Source organism: Dermacentor silvarum, chromosome 6 (assembly GCF_013339745.2).
Source record: "Dermacentor silvarum isolate Dsil-2018 chromosome 6, BIME_Dsil_1.4, whole genome shotgun sequence".
Taxonomy (NCBI): domain Eukaryota; kingdom Metazoa; phylum Arthropoda; class Arachnida; order Ixodida; family Ixodidae; genus Dermacentor; species Dermacentor silvarum.
Genome location: NC_051159.1, coordinates 59,399,709 through 59,423,858, shown reverse-complemented (window position 1 = coordinate 59,423,858; position 24,150 = coordinate 59,399,709). Strand labels below are relative to the sequence as shown.

The following is a 24,150-nucleotide window of genomic DNA, read 5'->3' as shown; positions in this document are numbered from 1 at the left end:
TACTGGAAATGGCATGTTCCTTTTTTATTCTTGACCAGACGTTGATAGTTAATAAACCACTTAATTTCACTTGAACTTTTCTTTTTGGCTGAGTTACGTCTCATGGTTTGGAGGCACGAACAGGTGAACGTGCGCCTAATGAGTATATTTACACTGTACCTTAAAGTCATAGATACTTTACATGGTAACATCCCGGTTCACAGTATAGCGCCTCTACGACGGCATCTACAGCGAAATAACCTGTATGACGGGGGATTGAGTGTGTATCGGTCAAATCGATATTTTTAAATGGATTGTGAACGCCTCTGCAACGAAGGCCACTACAAAGAATTCGTCTCTACAGCGAAGCTTAGGTGTCCCCGACTACTGATTTGTTGCTCTACAACGAATGTTGCAAGAGCCTGCCGATATTGGTAGTCCTGCTGTACTGCTCCACACATCTAAGGGTACAACGGCTGACGGATACGTCGCAGTTGATGACGTGATGATCTAATCTTGACTGAGGACCGACGACGTCTTCAAAGCCATCTAAGATGGAAAAGATTTTTGTCAACGCAGTCAGAAATGATAGGTACTGTAAACCAACCAATATTTCCGATGACAATTAACGAACGCGATAGCAGGGTTCCACGATCTGCGGTTTTAATTTGCGTAGTTCCTGCGTTTCGCCGCCGGGCATGCTGTGAACCTCGGCGTACCATAGTTTGGCTGCAGTCGCACATTCTGTCAGAGAAAGTGCAAGTTCAATCCACAAAGGTCGCGAAGCTTCGGGCGAAAAGCGGTTCAGAACCAATTGTCACCAACATCAGCAAGGGTGGTTATGGGAGCAGCGATTGAAGCGCGACTATGTTTGGAGGGAATAAACACTGGGAAAAAAAGACGTTTTTTAATTAAAGCGACACGCAGTTATATTCATTTAACAATAATAAAATTCTTATAATTCATTTATATAGGCATGGCGAGGAGACACAACTGTATTTTACTTAATAATTATTAAGAAATACACTTTTTCAGCGCCCACCGTGAGAGCGCCCATCGAAAGCGGCGGGCGCTGTCGCCGCTATCACTACTTGCAATGCAATGCAGCTATTGGAGTGCGTGGAAAGGCACGCTTGTAAAGTTCACCTGTTACAATACGCCCCCCTCACATGTCGTGTTGTTTTGCATGTCGACGTTTGTCTGAAGTAGGTGACTGACGCGGGTAGTTTTATTGTTTCTTAAGCTGTACAGTCAAAGGCAGTGAGTTGCGACCGTCAGATACTTGTTTACTTTAGTTGTTTTCGTGCTACGCTCAAAGTGTTCGTCGGCCTCTAAAGAAAGTATGTTCTGTGCAGCGATGCGATTTCGTCACCCGTACGGCTGACCTTTTGCTGCATCGCTTCCCGCGCTGAAAGCTCGGAACGCCCATCAAGTCGAATGGCGGGGCATTTGAATATACAGCTCTAATGGCAGGCCTCCGAAAACAAATTTCGCGCCTATGAGAACAAAATGACGCCACTTCTGTTTTTAACGGATATGGCGTCAAATTATTTTTTACCCCCCGGAAGTGTTCCCTCCTCACAGAGATGGCGCTAAGCCCCATGAACCGCCGATAAGCCGCCATGTTTTGAACGTATGGGCTTCTATGGAAGCTTCGCTACCAGTTTACATATACCTTGGAAAGTGTGCAAGAAAAAATCAACCACTCATTTCACTAAGTCTCTCTGGAATTCTTGTTTAATAAAGGCTTCCCTTTTGTAGAACGTGCTTAGCCTGCTCTACTGTGAGCGGTACGGTGTGCGACCTTTTCGACTTTACAACAAAGTGACCTGTATAACGAAGGAATTTGGAGGTCCCAAGCACTTGGTTATAAATTCTCTTGACTGTATGCGCCTCTCATACACATAACCGTACACGTTATATCACACGTTAACTTCGTGTCTGTTCCAAAGCATCGTTGTTTAATATGTTAGCCAACAAAAAATTAACTGCGTGAATGTTGTTAACATCCAGGACTCTTTTTGTGAATTTCTGAAACTTTTCATTTCAAATCTAATTACATGCTGCGATTGAAACGTTGATATGGAGAATGCAGAGTATATCTGCACAAATTCACACCTGCCGCGGCAGATGACAATAGTCGGGAGGGCTGTCCGAAAGAGAAAAAGAGCTGCACATAATTCCTGGAGATGTTTCCTTGGCGGTGTGCGTAGCATGGTACTCTTCATGGCTATGCTGAAATGACATTGAATGCACAGTGCATGCCACACACACAAATAATACATGAACTAGTCCACAACACGCAACACACTAAAGTAATTGACTCAGACCAGCATTTAAGGAAGGTTGAAGTGTCTTCGTTGCGCGATACACACATGGAGGGTTAGTTCATGAGCCTGGTACGCGTCGTAGCTCAAAGCCTGCCAGTCTTCAATGAATATTCTGTGATACTGGGCTGCTCATTCTAATGTAAACGGCCTGCGAGCGCACATTACAGTGCGCTATGTACTACCGTACGTTGCACGCAGAGCAAAGGGGGCGATCTTCGCTATTTATTTTAATTAGGAAGTAGTCAGTATTTGTTACATTTAGCCGAAGGCGGTGCAAAGATGCCCGATCCAGCCTATTAAGCACGCATTACATACGAAATTCGCATGTAAGTCGGTTCAGACTGCACTCTGCTCTTACCACTAAAACCAAACAAAAGCTGATCCGTCAGTCTTACAGAAAGGTATCGAGAGTTACTCTGTCGTGTTGTGTGCTGAACCAACAGCACAGTTTGCATGTACATTGCCCGCTACACAACAGTGAAAGGGCAGCCGCTGCAGAGCTACGCTGCGCAGCGGATACCACCTGCTTCAGTGTGGAAACACTATGTCGTTAATAAGCTGAATTTGAAAGGCGAATTGAATTCCAGGCGTGGGTTCGAATCACACCTCTGGCACCAGGTTGTAGCCAGCAGGAAAGAGCGAAATAGCCAGACAAGGAGTCGCATAACCAAACGATTTAATGGAGACTCTGCGACGGGCCCTAGCTGAAGAAGTCACGCGATGCCATATCGCCGACAGTGTGCCGTCACAATTAACTATCTCGCCGCGCCTTTATTAGATGGCGGAACTTACAACAGTCATTGGCAGGTGGCGACTATATTTGGATAGCAGGACTGCACGTGCGCAGTCTCACGTTCACTCCAACGTACAGACTCACGTTCAATCCAACAAACATGTTCGAGTCAACCGAAACGGCGACCTGTGATAACGCTCAAGCGCTTCACAGATGATGTCACAGACGTTACAGGGAACACTCGACCTTCCAGACAGAACAGCGTGCACGTCCGCTCCAGGGCGTCCGTTCCCACTGCTCCGTACAAACACCGGCAGCAGCCGCACCACTCACGGCGGCGCTGGCGTCGCTTCGGCGGCAGCAGCAGCAGCAGCAAACGAGCGCCCTGCTCCAGCCCCGCTCCGCTCTCCGGTGCAGACCGCGCGGAACGCTCGCATCGCAGAGGAGGTTGGCTCCGTGTGCCGAGCGCTGACGCGGCATGTGTGCGCGTACGCGCCGCTCCTCGTTCTCAGTGAGTACCGGGCGTAGAAGCAGTGCGTGGTGCGTGTGGTGGTGCACGCTGGCTGTCGCGCGATCGTCTGGTCTCGAGCGACGACGCTCCTGCTCCTTCGTGCCGGTCGGCGGGACCAAGAGGGGAACACGACGACCAGTATCACTTGGCGAACGCCGCTGGATTACGATGCGCTGTGAATAATTAATCGCCGGCGTTGCTTGTCGGAACCGTAGCATGATCGCCGCGCCATGGCACACCACTGTGATCACCGCCCGAGGTGTCTCGTTCCTTGGATAACGGATTTTCGGATTATTCTCACCCTTCTTCTCACCCTCCTCGCCTGCACCGCGGACGCCGCCGATGAGCGTGAGTTGCGCTGAGTAGTGTTTATGTTGTCGAGCCTTCCACGCGCGTGTGTTTGCGTGAGTTTTGTTGGTGTGCGCCTGTCTGTGTGTGCGTGTTTTGTCTCTGCATGCGCGCGGCTCGCGCGTGTGTGTTGGCGTTGCAAAACGAATATACTTGGGATTAAAGTAACACCACGAGGATACATATGCGACCGCCAAACTTAAATATTAAGCGCGTCAGTAAATTAATGTTATAAATAGTACATGCTATATAAAGTCATGTGGTTCATTCTTAGCTAATCTTTAGTGCACACAGGAAAAACTAAAATTATTTGTTTTTTACACTATATGTATACAGAATGCAGTTGAGTGTTCCTGCAGATATTAACATGCTCCTGCTTAGTAGCCGCCACTAATAATAACCGTTCAAGCTAATCGAGCAAGTTATGGTTTCTTGCCTAGCAATTGTACGCAAGAATGAATGTCACTACCTTACGAAACGCCAAATTTACAACAGTCAGAATTGCCCTTCCCATTTACTCTCCGCAATAATACAATATAACGCAAACTTTTTTTCGATTAAAACTAAATTTCCATAAATATATTTAAGATGTTTCGTCATATTTTGTTTCGTTATTGCTATTATTAGCCTCAAACATGCAGTTCTACCCCACTTGTGCGATGAACGTCCTGAGCGTGCAAACCGCAGCAGAGTGGGCAGAGTAAGCACGGCGCGCACGGTTCTGAGCGGTCACGTCATGGTAATAGTCCATGTTACTAATTATGTGCGGCTGCAAAGACAGCCTAAGGTATATAGAAAGAATAGAATGCGCGAACAGCAATGGTCGTTCTTGCTGGCCTCCCGCGCGCCTCACTCACCGAGATTGTGGCCACAAAACAAGTCTCCTCGACAACAGCATCTGTCCACTTAAGGCTCTTAGTCGCATCTCCGCGCGTATGGAGCTCGAGACGTCGTGTGCGCAAATCGGTCGTGATTGGCGCTAAACAAGCAGCTAACAGAGCAGTTGTGTCCATAAAGTAGTCTCGGCATCCGAGGTGGAGCGTGAACAGAGCATATGCAGTGCAGCACATCACGCCCTGCCGCTAATATTCAGCGAGCTAGCAATTTTGTGCGCAGAATTTATACAAAGATGAACAAAAAAAAAAGGCATGAAAAGTCATCACGCACTTTGATTTCACTTGGAATCAAGAGCAAAATTATTAGCTGCTTGCAGCGCATGTGTACAGCCCAAATCAGTGTTTGGGCAAGAATTAGAAGAAAGAAAACCCCCAAAACAGGAGACTGTTCTTGTAGCGGCTTGGGGCGCATTCTTGCACCCTTTCATTTCAAAGTTTGCTTTCATGGTCTGCAACGTTAAGCACCGGTGGCTCGATCAATTTGTCGGGCCGATTTGTGACGTTCCTGTGACTGAGAGAGGGAAAAAATCGCAAGCGTTGCACAAGTGTTCCTGTCAAACGAAGTCTGCAGCTTGGAACAACGGTCTACTTAGCCGCGATCAGCCAATCACAAGACTATGGCACCCCCGCAAAGTGTCGGCGGTTGTGTTATCCCTCACTGCGTGGGGAAAAGAATAATGCGAAGTCATACCTCTTAACAAAAAGAACGAAAAAAATAATATCCTCTCATTTCGCGCAATTACCTTCCTGTTTTTTTTTCCAACGACATTACGCATGCAAACCATTCCTCGGTGCGCACCTGGTGTACACGTCTCGTGAACAACTAGCGGGGGCGGGGTTCTCAGAACAGCGGAGCGTATTGATCGTAAGGATAGGAAGTGACACATTGTTCCCGATAACAGCGTTGTTTTGCACGAAATTCATACAGAAACGACTTTGCAACGGGACACACACCATACAGAGCGCGGAAGGACCACTCGTTATAGAGTTTACCTCTTGTGCGCTGTTTGTCCCGTCCCGTTCTGATGTCGCTCGTGTACTCGTTTTGTACAGAACAGCACGTAATTCAGAAACAATGTAAAACCCACTGGCCCCAATTGCAGCTTTACGAGGTGACACAAGCCTGTCTGCATCTCCGAACCGCCGTTGAAAGCAATGACCGGTCTTGCTCGACACGGCACCGGAAATGCGCCCCGCCGCGCCCGAGCTCCGGGGTTCAAGCTTCGGGCTCTCGCACGCTCTAAACGTGGCTGCCGCAGCACAATCGCGGGCGCCCGCATTGCTGTCGCAGCGACGTATGAATGGGCGAAGCTGTCGAATGGAGGAGTGGAAAGAAAGCGAAGCGGGGCCAGCGAAACACCCGACCGCCACCCAACCCTCAACCCCGACTCGAGGAGCTCACTTTCCCTCGGTCGGGCCACGCATCATAGACTCCCCGCCGCAGCGGAAAAAAGCACAATGGCCACTCCGCTCCCAACCAATACCGTTGTGCCTTGGGCACGACGCGGACAAACCTATGATGTTTGCGTGATCCTGGGCCTGTGCACTTTGTAATCGTGTTGCTGGCATTGTCGAATGCGATCGGTGCCATATGTATGGTTGAGTGCTCCGCACAAATTTTTGCCAGCGCTCACCGCGGAGTGATCCCACGAGGTGCCATCCGGAACGCTTTAGTTCGTATCTCTCAAGTTCTCAGTTGTGTTACGCACTAGTGCCCATTTTCATCACGGAGCACATCTTGCGCGACTTCTTTCTGCCTTCCATTATCCCTTCCCCTATGTAAGGTATACAACCATGTGCGCCCATTTCCGGTTAGCCTCCCCCAAACTTCCTTTCTTCATATTTTCTCTTTCCACTCGTCTGAAGCCACGTTCACACAACCGTTTGTTCGTGGAAACAGTTCGTTCATAGTTCAAAGTGAAACAGTTCACAGCCGCTTGTCCTGCAATTCCAGTTGTTCATGGAGTGTAGCGGCAATCCACGGACACTATCACTAGCATCACTCGCTGCGAATGTAAATCAGAACGTGTACTTTATTCTCCAAGGTTGATGCGCTAATATACCCACTCTAACGGCAGTCTTCGATAGGGACGTCTTTATACATTTCTCGGGAAAGAATAGGAACTGGCAAAAGCGACCGCTATATTGAAGCATTTCTGTTTTTTTTTGTCGAAATACCCCAATTTCGAAAACGTTCTAGCCAAGAAATCGGCATTCTTAATTAAGAAGCTTTCGATTTTCACTCAAACGGTTGAAGAAAGGCAGCAGAACACGGGCGCGTGAATGGATATCTCGTTAGCCACTTCGTTGTCTTTCGAGGTACATAAATCATCTCGCAACACGAGGCCGCAACGCACAGGACGCATCATTCCCCGTCGCAGAAAAGCCTGTTCCATCTCGCTTTCTAGTGAAGCTTGACAGATGCTGCGCCTTCCAGGTAAGCTTTCATTTAGCGGGCAGAATATCAAAAAAGTTCGTTTGTTTCGGTGACTTGACTTACGGCCTTGTCAAAAGCATTCTCGTAGTCAGTCATCATGTACCAAAGACGCGAACCAGGAAAAAAAGATATGGCCACGAACTCTGAAATTCACGGGGAGGGAAAACAGACGAGCTCGAGAACTGCGCAGAAGGGTCGGGCGTCGCTGGACCGCACGTAATGTCAAGATTGATTTAGCAAAAAATCCATTCAAAAGTAGGCGCGGAAAAACGGTGCGCCCCTTCACGTTGCAGGAGCGCAGAAAAGTTTTCGCTGCAGGCCGAATAACTTCGTTCTTTATCTGCTAGCAACCTTATTAGCGAGTTTTCGAAAATGCGGACGCAATTAGCTTAGTGAAGCAACAGAACAACAGAAGCTTACAGAACCGACAACGTCCACGCTGAGATTTCGGTCGGATATTTCTAAAACTCTTTGTAGCTTCGCGAGCACAGCGTTGGCTCGACTGGCAGTGTCGCCAATGACGGATAAGGGAAGCCACAATGGCGCCGGGTGGATGACCAACACCCCCCCCCCCCCCCTTCTCTTCCTTTTGTTTTTGCTTCAAACAGCGCTAGCCACTTACCGGGCACTTCGCCCTTTTCCCGCGAAACAGCGGCTTCACGCTTATCGCGCACAGTTCACACACGCGCAGACATGTTCAGCGCTATGCGCTTTTAGGGGGAAGTCGTGCAACAATTCCAGTGAACGCTCAACGTTTGCGAATGCTGGAACAATACGACCGTTGCAAAAACTGGCACCGTTGCTTTGGCCATCGGGCTCACAAAGCAGCTCTCAAGTTAGTTGAGCGTTACATGATCGGCAGGCATTTGAAGCTTAACAAAGCTGCTGTCTAATGTGACTCACCTGTATTCCCTCCTGTTCTCGGCTTGTGCGCACTTCACAGAGGTGGGTCCACTGGGGCTCCTCCTGGAATCCATTTTGCTCGCGCGGTCGTTTGAGCTTCGTGTTTCGGCAGACGTCCAAAGGCAGGCCTGCGTCTGTTCGAGAAACGAAAAGAAGGGCGTATGCTTAGTCACTGGCTAAGATCACCTGTGAGGACTTGTTTGTTGCATTGTATACGCGCCACCGTGACAATGGCGTCGCGCGGCTTGCTTGTTATCATCGGCCAATAAGACAGTAGACTTCAACGAGACTTCCGGTGCGGAACTCATTTACTGCGATAACGGCATTCTTCCACCGTTAACACCACCGTCTTATTTTCCGTTGCCTCCTTCCTAAAACTCGTTGCTCCCACTATGGTTAACTGGACAAGAACACAGTGGCTATAACGCACTTTCTAGGGAGGAGGAGTGCGGTCGCGTAAGAACTTATTAATTTAATGTAACAATTTGCAAACAAAAACGAAATATGTGATAAAATATTTAAAGCAGTAATATGATGATGTGATACTAGAGAAAAAACAGTGTGGGATAGCTTAGCAAGTTCCGACTTTTCTCTGATGTACTTAACTTTCTTTTTCTACTATATCGTAATGCATGTTGTGTAACTTAAATTACACAAATTACCAAACTTAGACTGCCTCTGTCTAAGGAAGCTAGCTATATTTATTCAGGTAAATGCATAACTGTAGCATACATTTTATTGCAAGCTGTCTGGCGAAAGACTTATGCTAGGTTTTTTTTTTTCGTCGAGGCGATTCTACCTATAAATGTTTAAATATATTTGATTCAGATATTAATTGTTTATCAGGCTTGTTTTTGTTGGTTTCGCGCAAAACAGTAACATTTATTTGTTTTCATTGTTTAGTAGGACAACGTCCAAGCTCCTACATGCCCAACCTGACTAAATAAGGTGATTCGAGACAAACTTCAAACTTGATCTCCCTTCACAATTTGAAATACAATTTTTCTGTAAATCAATATTTAGACCGCAGCTGAAGAGGGAGTTGCTGTGGTAAAGGCTTCATGCTTTCTAGGTTCAACGAATGGTTTTAAAGCTCCTGCCTGGGGATTAGTCAACTCTGAGGCCAGAACGTCTACGGCGACTGATGCCAAGAGTGGTATAAGACACTGCAACCTACGAGATCTGAGCGATTTAATTTTCTCAGTAAATTTGCAGCTTCGCTACATAAGGCACTTGGTGGCTGTGAATCCTATGAGCTACTGTGTAAACAATGTGGGGTTGTGGCTGCGTTTTCACTGCTGACATTGCCATTGTCGACGCTAGCGACGCTGTTTTTCGCCAACCACCTCATTCTCGGCGCATCCTCTATGGTGCGTATGTGTCATGTTTTAGGTTTATCATCATCATCATCATTATTGTTATGTACGCGTCCTCTGTGCCACAGACGCTGTTTTCATGAGCATGGCAGCGCACAATTGCACGCAGACGCACCGTCTTCATGTCAAGAACAATTCATATGCGATGCCACGTAATGTAATGCGCGTCAGCTGCAGCAATGCTCGCACTGACCTCCGAAATACACGCACAGCCGCCCCTGCTCCGAGAGTCTTCCCGGGGTCTTTCCAGAGCCTTGCTCTAATTGTCAAGAACTTTTTTGAGTGGTTTCGCTCTAGAATATTTGTTCAGAGTTGATCGAAAATCGCTTAATATAGCACTTGTACATAACCTTTTCCCTGAACTGATGTATCGAAAGCCGTATTTGTCGCTATTTGGTCAAGATGTTCTTTGCTGCTTCCGTAGAAGGCGTATAACGCCAGCAGCGAAGACATTTTCTTTAAGCTACACACTTCCAACTTGCCATTTACAATATGGCTCTATGAAAAAGGGGTTAATGTATCCTGGAATGCAAATTGTACACTTTGTAACCAACCCGAGACACCAGTAACACTGCTTTAATTTTTGTTTATTTTATTTAACTTTAATTTATGTTTCGTGTGTGTGCCTAAGTGTAATGTAAATAATGTCCGCATGACATTGCTCGTATTTCCATACCATAAAGAGGGCGAAAAACAAAAACGTTGCGTGGTAGCTTAGTGGTTAGCGCGCACGAATTCCACATGCACGTGATTGCACTGGTGGTTGCACTGGTAGATGTGGTTGTAGAGAACTTTTCGCTTTCTTCGCGTGGCAGTGGCGATGCTGGCGATGACGACGTGGCTTGACGATGACAAAAATCGACATTTTGTGTCATCAGATATGAGAAATCTCGTCGTCAACACAACGGAGTGACAAGACAAGCCCAATTTGAAACACTTAACTGCTGTCGCAGTTAACATTTGCACCAGCCATCCGTCAAGTCACGATTTTCACACGTGGCCGGCATGCACGATTGCTTTCTGTGCCTATAGTCGGTGAAGAATTACAAACAAGCTCCAACCACTAAAACACAGTGCATTTGCCATTCACCTCTGCCAGCTGGAGTTTAGTCACAGCGCAGTGATATTGCTTTTCTAATTTAAATGTTGGGCTAAATTGTAAATAGCATCTTGGTGTTCCTCGCAAAAAAATCATGTTTTCTTTGCAGTGATATCAAGATCACCCATAAAAATTGCATCAGACATTCATGTGTCACCCTGAATCTAGTCACACAGACAAATCTGTATGGAAGAAACAGCTAATTGAACATGCAATGTTATTGAAAGAGCTATGTATTAAGCTATGCTAATTAAACGGCTCTTTCCCTGACCCTTCACGTCAGGGAAAGAGTGAACCTGATTGGTTGTAATTAATTTGTATATAATATCTGCCGAGCACGAGAATAATGCCTATCGTTTCACACGCTGTCAGTTCCAGCGTTCACTACAAAGCAACAATGTTCTATTTTATTTTCCTTTAGTTAATTCATTCATTCATTCGTTCATTCCTTATTTACAGTTGCACAGCGGCTGCGGAGCATTACGGTATGGGAGAGAGCGCATGAACCAAAGGAAGACCATTGTATAAACATATTTATAGCAGAAAGTCACTATATGTGGAAAGCACGAGTTCATCAGAAAATAAAACTTGAAGGGCACAGGTACATATGCCAGTCGGGAAAGAACGAAATATGCAAATAGAAATCACAAATGATTAACTTGTCCACCTTTCTCATAAAAAAAGTGGAGATTTAGATGCACAAAATTTAAACATACTCTTCACGGTTCAGTGGTCACGGCAGCAAAAAGTCTGTATTGACCGCTACTACATGCGATGGAAATGAATTCCGCTCAGACGTTACAAAAAACACAAAAGAAAAAAAAACACAGAGAGAGGACTTACTGCACTAGTTTAGTCCTGCACGCTTACATATAACAGCTACAATGACAGCACATAAAAGCTCCGAGATCTCAACATATGATTCAGCTATAATTCAGTCATATCCCCAAAGTGTCAGTGCCAACTCATGTTGCACTAGTCAGCCTTCAAAAACACGTACAGCAATGACGGTCTTTTGACATTCACGCCTGATGTAGACACCGAAACTACAATGACAAAGCGCCCACAATTTTGCAGACCGTACACACTTTTGAAGGACGGCTGAGGTGACTGCATGGCCATTATGTCGCGTACGTAGCGCTTTTAAGAAAGGATTTCTTAGCTATTCGGAAAACATTGTTTTGAATACACTTCTATTGTTCAAAATGTTCTGTTGTGCAATAATTCAGTTACAGTATATAGAATGGGGTTCATTGTATATTGGATGCACCATTTTTCGCTGTTCAATAGAAAGAAAAAGCAAAGAAAAAAAATGAAAGAAGAAAAGCAAGAAAACAACAAATTTTACAGTGACGATACGGATGTCGCAAGGTAGAGTTAAACTAACATTTAACTGGTATCCACGCCGCTGTACAACTGCAGCAACAGGCTTTAGTGGACAGGGTTAGATAGGCCTACAGAGTAAGTATTGTTTCATAGTGATGTCTGCTGTAGTGTATTTTATGTTACGTGCTATGAACCCAAGGTGAACTGACTTGTCTGTGCAAACCTTCCATCCATCTTTCTACTTCGAGGTCTCGTGCACCTCGCGACGCAATTCCCCTGTGGCGTGAAATATGAAATATGCAATATCAAGTATTTGTTGTGACGAACGCGAGGCTTTTCATCATCCTTCTTACAGCCCATGTTACCAATGAAGACGCCAAGCGTACCATGAAATATACCTTTTGCGCACCCTATGGACAATTATGCAAGGCGGTATTCTCACTATTATTGGATCTACCAGGCATCGCTGGCTGCGTTTTGTTAAGCTCCAGCACTGAAGCGCCTCCGGCGTTCAAGGCTGTTCTGTTGTCTATTCGGCACGAAGCGGCTTATGTGTCGCATCAAATCGGCACGCAAGACGGAACTGCCTCTGCATGCGCAATAGCCGCCGAAGTAAACAGATGCGGCCCAGCGTGTTCCTGTGCTGTATTCCGAATTACACACAGCGTCGTGTGAATTTTGGAGCCAGCTTGTTTCCCGTATAAGCAACGCCTTTATAATTTACGACCAGAAGCGTGAACATCTGTTCGTCGACAGTAAATATTCTTTGCTTCCAGGCATGAACACGAAAGTGATTCTAGCCATTTATGGGTACGCACGCGATCAGGCCAGTTTCTGCGTGCTTGCAGCCTTTTTCATTCGCACGTGCGTTATGTTCTGCATGCTGTTGTTTTCTGCTGCATTGTAGGAACGAAGCTGTTGCCTTCTATTTGCTTTTGCCGCGTTTTCGGACGAGAGTCGGCGTAAAAGCAGGCGAATAGTTGAAGGTAGGAGGCACGACGCAAACCGACGCATGTATGCACGGATAAATGCATTCAATAATTTCTGATGCTTTTAGACTGTGCGTATTTGCGAGAAAGATAAACTTCTGCGTGATTTCTCGCACTATAATTTCAGCAGCCGACACATACGAAGAGAATGTGGCTGCACCCCGGTGTTTACCAGGCTGTTTTCTAGGCACAAAGAGAAGGCGGCACGTGAGATTGAAGAAATGCTTTTTTGTAAACAAGTAGGGCGAAATGCGTGTTGTTACACCATTTGTCGCGTTTGAGGCCTCAGAGATAAGATTATCAGGATTCGCACCATCCAGGGTCTTTTTCTGTCTTTTGTTTTGACATTTGTCACTGCTTTTTTTTTTTTCTGCCGGGTACTAGTTCAGACTATACGTTTCCGACGCCACTTCATGCTGTTGATTGCAAACTTACTTTAACCACATTTCTTGCATCTTCAGAATCATAAAATGTCTACAGCTGCACAAAAAAAAACCTACATATTTCCAATTCTTCATTGAGTTTTGTCAAGATTACAGAGCGTGGACTCCACGCGAAAAGTCGCTACAGGAGCATCAAATATTAGATCAGCTATTCCGTGTTCTGAAAAACTTCAAAAGCACTTAACCAGCCGCTTGAAAATTATGTCTGGGGCACGACATTGTGAAAAACAATGAAAGAAGTGAAGTCGCTACATACAAAATACTGCCACCGAGAAAAAACACCCCACCGTCTACCTTCCCACTCATTTTGCTAGAACCATTTTGCATAATTTGTTCAGTATTGCATCACAATCTCAATCATAATTGTTTCAATATATATATGCGACAAATTTTATATATCACACTTTCATCAGTGTTTTGCTGTTGACGCACTATCTTCGTGTGCACAATTGTGTACATAGCGTCCGAAAGATATAGATTTGCATGATTTCAATAAAACGTCTGTTGATTGACAGCGCGGTGTTTGTCTTCCTTATCTTTTTATCAAGTCTTCTTTGGTGTTGGTCGCCTTAAGGAAGAGGAGAATGAGCAGTTACAGTGGCTGTTTTGAATTCGAGTTTGCAAAACTGCATTACAGGAAGCTTATATAGGGATACGTTTTTCCAACAAAACACGCTTAAACCGACAACGAGAAACTCGCGGTTCGTTCCGATTATCGTCGAATTTAGGGTACCAATCTTATTTTTTAAAATACCGAATGCATGCAGACGACTGCACACTAACAAATAAATTGGACACAGAAAGCGCTGCAGTGACACAATGCGTAATGTATCCAGAAATCATGGAAAACCAATTCGCCCAAACATATACACACCCTCCTTGTGCTTGTGTTAAGCACGACGTGAAGCAGAATCATACGAATGCATCTGGCAGTACATGTAATACAGTGTTACACTGATTTGCACGTAATTCCTCCAGCAGGCAAGACAGAAAGTATCTTGCACTATTCTTGTATTCCTTTGTTACGACATTGCGCAAGAAATGTTTGGCGTGCTCTAATGCCTCGCCTGTAACGTTTTATTAAGCCGACAACATTGAATTGACATTCTATATTGTGGCACTCCGTATAGTGGCATCCAATCTCCAAGCAACACCTTTGTTCAATGGTCGTTTCAGCACCCTTGGGGAAACCGACACAAAGCCCAGGTCCTTGTGCCCTAACGGTTAATTTTCTAGCTTACGGCGCTCGCTTTTAATTTCTCTCATCGCGATGCGCGCGTTCTGCCGGTTCTCGCAGGAAAGCAGTGTGCGTGTATCTTCGTGAATTGTCGCGTAATACTTCCTTGTCTCTGTTTTCGGTCGCTGTACAACAGTTCCTGCTATATAACTTTCTGTCTCAGCACTGCGTCCGCCGTCAGCCATCCTCGCGGAAAATGAACCTATGTGTGATTCGGAGCGGCGATTACGCCTGTCGCCGTCTTTTCTCACTGCGTTCTTTTGGAAGAGGACAGCGACGTAGTATCTTTGTCTAAGATTCCTTTTAATCTCTCTCTCTCTTTCTTTGTGTTTTCTTTCTTTATCCGTTCTCCGCGGATTCCGGAAGAGCTTCCCCTTAGCGGGCTCATACTGCCGTGTCTTAGAGTAATGGAAGGATTACACATGATTAAGGCGGCGAGCCCTTGAGGCGAGCCTGAAATTAATGCGCGGTGGAATACGAAGCCGTACGGAAATGAAAATGCGCTTCATTTCGGGAGTGGAAAAAGAATCTCCGCCAGCATTTGTTCGGCTACCTGCAGTAACACGAGTTCCTTGGTCTTGTACGCAGTTTCTACTATTTTATGTTCTGTCTGACTACGCCAGAGAAACCATGCGTCGTTGCCGACATTAAAGGGACACCGAAATTTTCTTATGTCAAGTGTTTGCTTTTAGGAGTGGCTCTTTTTTTCTCCCTATTTCAGGTGTGTTTGAATAATGACAATCGTGTGTGTGCGTATATAATACTGTTTTCAGTGCACAATCACCATAAATTTCTAATCAACGCAGGCGCAAATGGAACGCCTCTTCTCGTTAATTTCTTTTAATTTTTTGTTGTTTACGTTTACCTTTTGTTTTCATTTAGGTTTCGGGGAATTCGCGTGTTTATGTGTTTGCGGTATGTGTCTGCGTCTGATATTGTGAAAGGGCTATAGCCTCAATTTCTTGACCGGGTCCTGGCGTAGCCTTAAGTATACCATGGCATATTTGCTGACAATTCCCGGTTATCTGATCACGCTAGCAAGTTAGAAAGCGATTATTTCTGTGCACAAATTGAGGTCGTATGAAAATCAGTCCTGCGGAAATCTGCAAGGTGGACAAATGTCCATAAAATACAATACAATTGAAGGCAGTGCCATAATAATAAAGAACTTCAGTGGCGATTTAGCGGTAAATGCGAGAAAAATGCGGTAGCATTACGTCGCACAACTTTGGAGTCCCGGATCCATAATTTAAACCGCGTTCACATTGCAAAGGCTTGTTGAGGAGCTCACTGGACACACGTCCTGCCACTTAGAGGAGCGAAGTACAACAGTAGCCCGGAGCAGACCACTGTCACTTACGATGTATGTATGTATGTATGTATGTATGTATGTATGTATGTATGTATGTATGTATGTATGTATGTATGTATGTATGTATGTATGTATGTATGTATGTATGTATGTATGTATGTATGTATGTATGTATGTATGTATGTATGTATGTATGTATGTATGTATGTATGTATGTATGTATGTATGTATGTATGTATGTATGTATGTATGTATGTATGTATGTATGTATGTATGTATGTATGTATGTATGTATGGCACCGTATTCGGTGTTGTATAGCGTATGTATGTATGTACCTTCCATACCGGTTGGGGTGGTGTATTGTCTCTGGGAGGAGTCCAAACTAGGGGCTTGTCCACGGATCCTTCTGCTGGCGCGGTGTGTATGTATGTAGGGGTTTGTGCATGTATGTATGTAAGGCAAGCGCAAGCAACATGTGCCAGACACGAAGAATGCCAGACACGAAGGAAGACGGTATGTACTTCGTCGTCTTCTCGTTCTTGTATGTATGTCAAAACACCATGTATGTCGGGGAATTCGCGTGTTTATGCGTATGTGTCTGCGTGTATGTATGTATGTAGCCTTGTATGTATGTATTTGTACCTGTATGTGCGCACAAATGAGCGCGTGGAAATGTCCTGCGGAAATGCAAGGTATGTGAAGGCATGTAAAGAATGTGGCGATAGAGCTAAATATGCGGTGCATTATGCACAACTTTAGTCCCGGATCCATAATTTAAACCGCGTATGTAGGCTTGTTGTGGACACATGTAGAGGAGCGAATACAACAGTGGCCCGGAGCAGACCACTGTATGTACGTATGTATGTACATGTATGTATGTATGCATGTATGTATTATGTATGCATGTATGTATGTATGTATGTATGTATGTATGTATGTATGTATGTATGTATGTATGTATGTATGTATGTATGTATGTATGTATGTATGTATGTATGTATGTATGTATGTATGTATGTATGTATGTATGTATGTATGTATGTATGTATGTATGCATGCATGCATGCATGCATGCATGCATGCATGTATGTATGTATGTATGTATGTATGTATGTATGTATGTATGTATGCATGTATGTATGCATGTATGTATGTATGTATGCATGTATGTATGTATGTATGTGTGTATGTATGTATGCATGCATGTATGTGTGTAATTATGTGTGCGTGTGTGGAAGTATGTCTGTTTGTATGCATGTATGCATGCGTGTATATATATATGCATGTATGTATGCATGTATGTGTGTGTAATTATGTGTGTGTGTGTGGGTGTAAGTATGTGTGTATGTATGTATGTATGCATGTATGTATGTGCGTGCGTGTGTATGTGCTTCTGACCAGCTTCCCACACTTCACATGCACTTTTTCCCACTTGGCACTCCCAATAGCAATGCATTAAAAGAGCAGTCTTCAGCATTGCAATTTGTTTTAGTGCGACAGCACGCAGGCCCTTCATCTAATTCGTTTTGCGTTCGCGGCGATCCTGATGCGTCGGCACGGGCACGGGTGCGCACGTGGTCTCCCCTGAATAGCTGGTGGTCCTTCTCAATTAGCAGCAGCCGGCATCCTACTACGCAGGCGTTAGAGAGCAGGAACGGATGGCGCCGTGAAATCTGCGTGCGAGCCGTCAGCGGCTGCCGGTAGCGGCCTCCGCCGCGTTCATTACGTTAATTACAGTTCACAAAGCTCAACGGTATACGTAGAGTGCGTGAGCCTTTCAAGGGGTGCTTATGGAGGAGAAAGCGGTGCGTGGCGATTGTTACCGCGTCTGAAGCCTTCCTATCACGCGCGTTTCTGGCGCGACTTTTCCAGTGCGCACGCAGGCCGTGCCTCCCGAGAGTCAGCCTCCCCTCTCCGCTCGCTGTCTTTCGTCACCTGGGCGCGCATCAGGTCTTCTCCTGGTGCGGACAGTACTTAATATAAAAAGGGCGCGCCGATGCTGCATCTAAAAAAAAAAAACACTTTGAACGGAACTCATCGACGGTGACTATGCAAGTGGACGAATAGCCGAAACGCGTTTGAGGCTTGTACTGTAGCCGGTTTCCTTTCGCCCGCTCCCTGCTGGACACGCTGCGCCTTCTGGCGGCGCCGCCGTGAAGTTCACGCATAGCCACTTACCCAACCTGGCGCCATAAAAAAAGACTAATTGAAGAGCGACTCATACCCAGCGCCACGTGCCCCGTGACACACGCCCAAAGTTGGTGTCAAAGTTCATTCCACAGCTGCACATACCCACTTGAATGACCCATATTTTAAACTGCACAACCTTTGGGTTCAGCACACATTTTGGGTGCGATAGCTAGTTAGCTGGGAGTAAAACTGGTGTGACAATACGAGTAATGCTAATCGCTATAAAAAAAAAGGTCTGGGGTTTTACGTGCGAGAATGACCTGATAATTAAGCGCACCGCACTGGAAGCCTCCGTGTATGTTTTGACCTCTCGGAGTGCTTTAAGGTGCACCCAATGCGCTGTAAACGCAGAGTGCTTGAACGTGTGTGTCATACACGCACGTTCAAGCACTCTGCATATGAAGGCTATACCTTTACCAGAAGCGCTGACAGCGCCACATGGCATCTGCTGACCTTCCAATTTGCATTTCGCACCGACACCGTGGTGGCTGCATTGGCGTTCCAGTTAGAATCGCCTAAATGTGCTAGAAGAAGGGATTTATAAAACCCTTCTCCCAGTGCAGGGTAGGAAACCGCACGTGCGTCTGGTCAACCTCCTTGCCTTGTTTCTCTCTCTCACTCACTCATCTCTCTAATCGTTGCTATACCTCGAAAATATTCTTACATTCTTCATATTTCCGCTAAGCAGACATGAATTGAATATTGTATAACTTCAATTTCCCACTTGAAACATGTGTCCTAGAGTGAGTTAAAAATCTGAATAAGGAATCGTTTTAGTTAACGTATGCATATGGCGATTTCTCATGCAGACAATTTTTCTCTTTTCCAGAAATTCACGGGAGTAAGGCGGAAAAGCGCGATCTTTCACAAGGCTAGTAATGAGCGAATTGCCTATCTGCTCCGGTGAAATTAAAGAAACTATCTGTTCGCCCATAATGCGGTGTCTTAAAAAGTTAGGTCCATCAAATTCAGATCGCAAATTAAAGTTTTGTAAATTAGAATCATTCTAATACAGGAAGATCGCCTATATATTACCTCCTTGCGCGAAGATAGTATGAATTCCTTTGCATGGGTGTTTTATATATGTTTATCTCGTAACTATTCATAGGGGCTTCGTCTCGCAGTGCATTAGAGCTATCATTACCACTTTCTAATGCCTCTTACGATATTTCTAAGCCCCTCAATTTAGTAGTTGGCTCACGTCGCAATTTCTCCAGCTCCAATTGTAATAAACTGTTGCCATCGTTCGCCATGCAACGTCTGCCTACTTTAGGAAGTTCAAAAACTACACCTTGCGTGGCTGCCAAGGCAGCAGGAGAGCGCGGTCACCGACAACTAAACTCGATCTCTCATGAGCAGAGACCCCCCCACGTGTGTGCTTGCCGATCGGATTAAACTGCTGTCAACCTTTGCTGCTGGCTTTTAAAAGTTGCCGTGCGTTCTTCTTCTATCGTCATCCATGGCTCCCAGATCAAATTACCCTGTTTTGTTCTCCGCTTACGCCGAAAAAAAATGGAAACTGAGAAATGAACATGTCCGTACGGGAACTACGGGGCTATCTCGGCTGCAATGAAAGCGAATCGGATTTCACATATGGGTCGATATGAAAAGACAATTCCGCGTGTAGCTAGGTTTTCAGAAGACGAGGCATGAACGATTTCGCGGAAGGAAGGATTGGAAAAACGAAACAGAGCACATCGCGCAGTAGAAACCACTATAAGAAACGCTCCGCACCGTACAAATGTGGAATACAAGTATTCTATTGCAAAATCTTCCAAAACGTGTGGCGCCATGCGCCTCCATGCATTTCGCGTCATGGCCCACGAAATGATGTCCAGCCTATCTGACCTTGAAGTTCCTGCAGGGCCGCATGAAAATCTCTCTATATTTGCCGTACTAACAATCCTTATTTTCTCTACTCCAGCGCAGGGTAACAAACCGGAAACTAGCATCTGGTTAGCATCTCTACCTTTCCGTTCTCTCGCTCTCTGTCCTCGAAGGTTCAAGCGTTCCTTAGGTATAGAAATTGAGTCTCAGAGTGGAAGGGCTGCTCATACGAAGAAGAACCGAGAAAGGTGCCTATAGTATAGAAGTGTGAACACCGATTACAGGCGTAGTAACCCACGAAAGGGTTAGACGTTTCTACGTTATATTCAGACTCCTAGGTGATCGATGTCTTGAATGAAGAAGTTATGATCCCGTCAAGTGGTTTGTTAAAGCATGTGTCTCTTTCGCCAGCTGTGACAGAATTCAAGCGTGACGGACAGACAGAATTGTCCCGTTTGCTAACGTTATAAGAAAACGCTTTCAAGAACAAGCAAGCCCATAAAAATGTGCGCAGTAAACTAACCTGCTCATCAATCCCTTCGCCCGCTTGCTCGTTGGCGAGCAGCACTACAACGTTTTCGCTCCTGGTGGTAACGGTGAGGCCCAGAGACAGCGAGAAACAGCGAGAGGCAGCGGCACCTCACGAAAGCGTACCGCTGTCCACAATGTTGGGCACGGCCCAAGCCCTATAGTGTGTCTGCGCTATATGGTACGACCCAACACAAGGCACGTCTCTGAGTATCGCGCCACAGTGGTCGCTGATTCGAAAACCGCCTGCAGGACTTTGGAAATAGGAACGCTGACACCATGCACACACCGTATGCTAACATCATTACATCTCATAGCGATACACAGCGTGCTCATCGTCGACACACTTGGACACACCCCTCTATATGTTAAAGAATACGTTATTGCGTAAGCCCGAGAGCTGGCTAACCGGGCGCCATTGGAAAAGCTGTCCCACCCGGACGACACACCAACAGAACACCTGAACTTGACTGAAGCGCTACAACCTTGCAGACGTAGCAGAAAACACTTCCCCGTCGCAACATTTCCGTACCCGTGAAGGGATCATCGTGCGGTGACAAGTACCAACAAATTCATTCACATCTCTTTTTTACCCTTCACCTCTTCCATCCCACACAATATCCCTCATACTCTCCCCTCTGTCGAGAAAAGCCCACTGTATACCACTGCACCTGGGAATGTCGATCTACTCTAGTTCTGATCAAATTCTTTATCAATCCAAATCGATTCGCAGTTTCTCTCTGCTGTTCTTTGAAAAGACGCGCGTCACACGACGGCAAGCGCCCTGCGTTGGTGCGTCAACGACGAGGGTGACGCAGCACGCTCAGAAAAGACTGAAGGTGCGGAAAATGTTGCGCGACATCCTCATAACGTTAGCCAGCAGGCCGCAGCTCACTAATTTCCCGCATCCATTCAAATACTGCGCCACCACTGTGCGACCAAATTTATAAAATTTTACGACAGAAGAGTCGAACAAACTGGTGACGCCTCGTGACCGCATAGAGGACTGCGTCACGTCACTCCACGTCACGCGGTAATGTTACACATGCGGTGACAGCTTTATTTGCGACCAGCTTATCCTATCAATTACTCAACCTCTTCAATTTTTTTCATTTCTTGTGGGGAGGAGGAGGGTACTTGTCATGTAAACGAGTACGGGAATGACAAAAGGGACAATTATACCTACACACACACGCGCGCTCACAAAAGAAAAGAGGAAAAAACATTCTATTTATTGTTAAAGTTTCCCTAAATATTTCTTATTCTATTGAGACAAGCCACTAACAGAAGCGAAAAAAAAATATAATTATAATTGAAGATATTCAGTCCGTCACATACATCATCACGTTTTTTTTTTTTTTTTTTCATTACGGATGCCGGATGAACAGCAGCGAGCAACCACAAACTACCATTACAAACGAAGCGAAAACTAGTTTTAGAGTCAACCCCATTTCTGATAAAACCAATCCGGTAGCTTCAAGAAGGCGCAGGTACGCCAGTACCGGATGTATCCAGAATTCCTGTGTCACGTATGTCCCTTCCGACATAACCGAAACCCATCGCTTCAATCGCGGCCTTCTATTTTGGACAGTTCAATTTCGCCTCTCGATAATAACCTGTGTGCCGTGGACGCACGTACAGTCCACGGCGGACAGGCCAGAGAGCTTCGTATAACGAATGCAATTGAACAGAGGTCAAAACGAGACAGCGCGAAGCTCACCGGTCGCAACAGTCGAGAGGCGAGGTCCGGAATCGTCTATCAAGTCAGTAAATGCGGCTTTCGAAAACGCACGTTCGCGCACTCAATTATTCGTTCCTGACGCAAGGCCCGTTGTTTGCGGCAACCATTGTGACGCTCAAGTGCTGGGGCAACCTGGTTCGTTACCAGCGGCGATAGTAACGATGTGTTTCGCAGCCGTGTTTCGTTTTCCGCTCTAATGACCTAGGCTCGCAGTCCGATCGCAACATTGGTAATTCTTGACTTCCTTTCATTTTCATTTTGTTTGTTCACTAGTTTATGCGTGTGTTTCATGTGTTTTTGTGTACGAGTAATGCGGTGTCGTGCGATTGTGCGCACGTCTTTGTATCGGAGTTAGTATGCGTACGTACGTGCTCTATCCGTTGTGTTTTTGTGTACAACGACTGCGAGGTGATTCTATAGAAAACATTGCAGCCCATTGTGACAGAAATATAAGGGTAATAATAAAGGCCTTTTCCATCGCGAGATAAAAAAAAATCGTTATTTCAACAATAACTGGCTGGATCAGGTGGAGAGCTTTAAAACACTTACTTCATATTTTCCTTTCTTCTTGTAGATGTACTAAGGTGCTATGAGTGAATAAAATTACTGAAACAAATACAAAAAAGAAATTAAAGCTACATAAAGGAAACAAATCTAAAAAGAGAATAAATAGTGGTAGACGAAGTCACAATAAAAGCGTGAGGTCAGAAAAAAAATCACCGCATATCCACGAAGTGAATGATGATGAGTGGGCGAAGCACCTGGGGATCATTCGGGTAACCGTGAAACCCCACCCCGTAAACGCGAGAGCGCGGGAAGCGGCGGGCAAACGCCGGAAGCGTTCTCTACCTGAGGTTGGTGGCGCCGATGCTCGGTTCAAGCGCGAGCTTCGCGAGCCCTCAGCTCCGGATCCGCTTATCGGCGTTGCCATACTGCTGCAGCTTTGCGAGCCATCGGGTGCGGGTCCGCATGCCGGCGTTGCCGTGCTGCTGCAGCTTCGCGAGCCCTCAGCTCCGGGTGAGCTTGACGGCGTTGCCGTTTTGCTGCAGCTTCCCGCGCCCTAGACTCCGGGTCCGCTTGTTGTCTGCGTCGCCGTGCTGCAGCAGCTTTGTGAGCCCTTGACTCCACTTGCAGTTGAGCCGCCACTCTCGCCTTTTCATCCATAGCGGGCGCGCCGTTATCAGAAGCGACCGTTATCATCCATGGCTGAAAGAGGGAAAGACAGCGCGCGTCGGGAACGAACGCCCTTGTGCACCGCAACGCCCCTAGCGGACTCCATGCAAACCAGAGCTACGGACGAGAGAGAAAGAGAGCGTGCGTCGGGAACGAACGCCCTTGTGCACCGCAGCGCCTCTAACGGTCTCCATGCAAACCAGAGCTACGGACAACGGACGACGAGGGAGCGACAAGGCTCGGTCCTAAGGTGCTTCGCCCTTAAAAATCGGGATAGCTTGAACTAGTGGCGCAAGGCTAAAGAGACAGCGGAGCTGATCGGTTCTTAGCTGGTCCTGGCTATACGAAGTGATGCTATGTTATACGAAGTAATGCCAAGTGATGCTAAGTTATACGAGGAGTATTTCCTCGTGGCCCGTGGCATCGGGGAACGCCTCGCTGAAGCACTTGCACTCCGAGCACACGTAGGGAAAGTGGGGCGAAAGCTATGCGAAGTGTACGGGCGGCGCGCAGCAGACGACACGCCGGGATGACGTCATGGCGCATTGCGCAGTAGCGCGCAGCTGGTGGGAGCTCGGCCGAGCTGCCGCCAGAGGCTCCTACTGCAGTCACGGACACCGCGGGCGTTCGGAGCTAATGCGGGGAAACGGAGAAGCGCGGATGGCGTCGGCAGCACCTCTGCGCGTTGCCTCGTTGGTGCTGCTACAATTTGTTTCTCTCTCTCTGTCGCTCTCATTTTCTCTTTCTTGCTCCCGAGCATAGCGCGCGACG

General features: G+C 46.2%; 1 protein-coding gene and 1 long non-coding RNA gene across 2 annotated transcripts in view; one reads left to right on the top strand and one right to left on the bottom strand.

Moving 5' to 3' along the window:
- The window catches only part of LOC125946245 (uncharacterized), a 172,737-nt gene that overhangs the window by 59,916 nt on the left and 88,671 nt on the right, over positions 1 to 24,150 (bottom strand). Inside the window, exon 2 of the long non-coding RNA XR_007467490.1 lies at positions 8,138 to 8,271. This is a non-coding gene — a long non-coding RNA (uncharacterized LOC125946245). The remainder of the gene's footprint in view (positions 1 to 8,137; positions 8,272 to 24,150) is intronic.
- LOC119456678 (roundabout homolog 1-like) overlaps positions 3,467 to 24,150 on the top strand; it is a 216,142-nt gene continuing 195,458 nt past the window's right edge. Inside the window, 1 exon segment of the mRNA XM_049668845.1 lies at positions 3,467 to 3,901. Within this exon segment, the coding sequence (XP_049524802.1) occupies positions 3,784 to 3,901 (118 nt within the window). The 5' untranslated portion in view covers positions 3,467 to 3,783.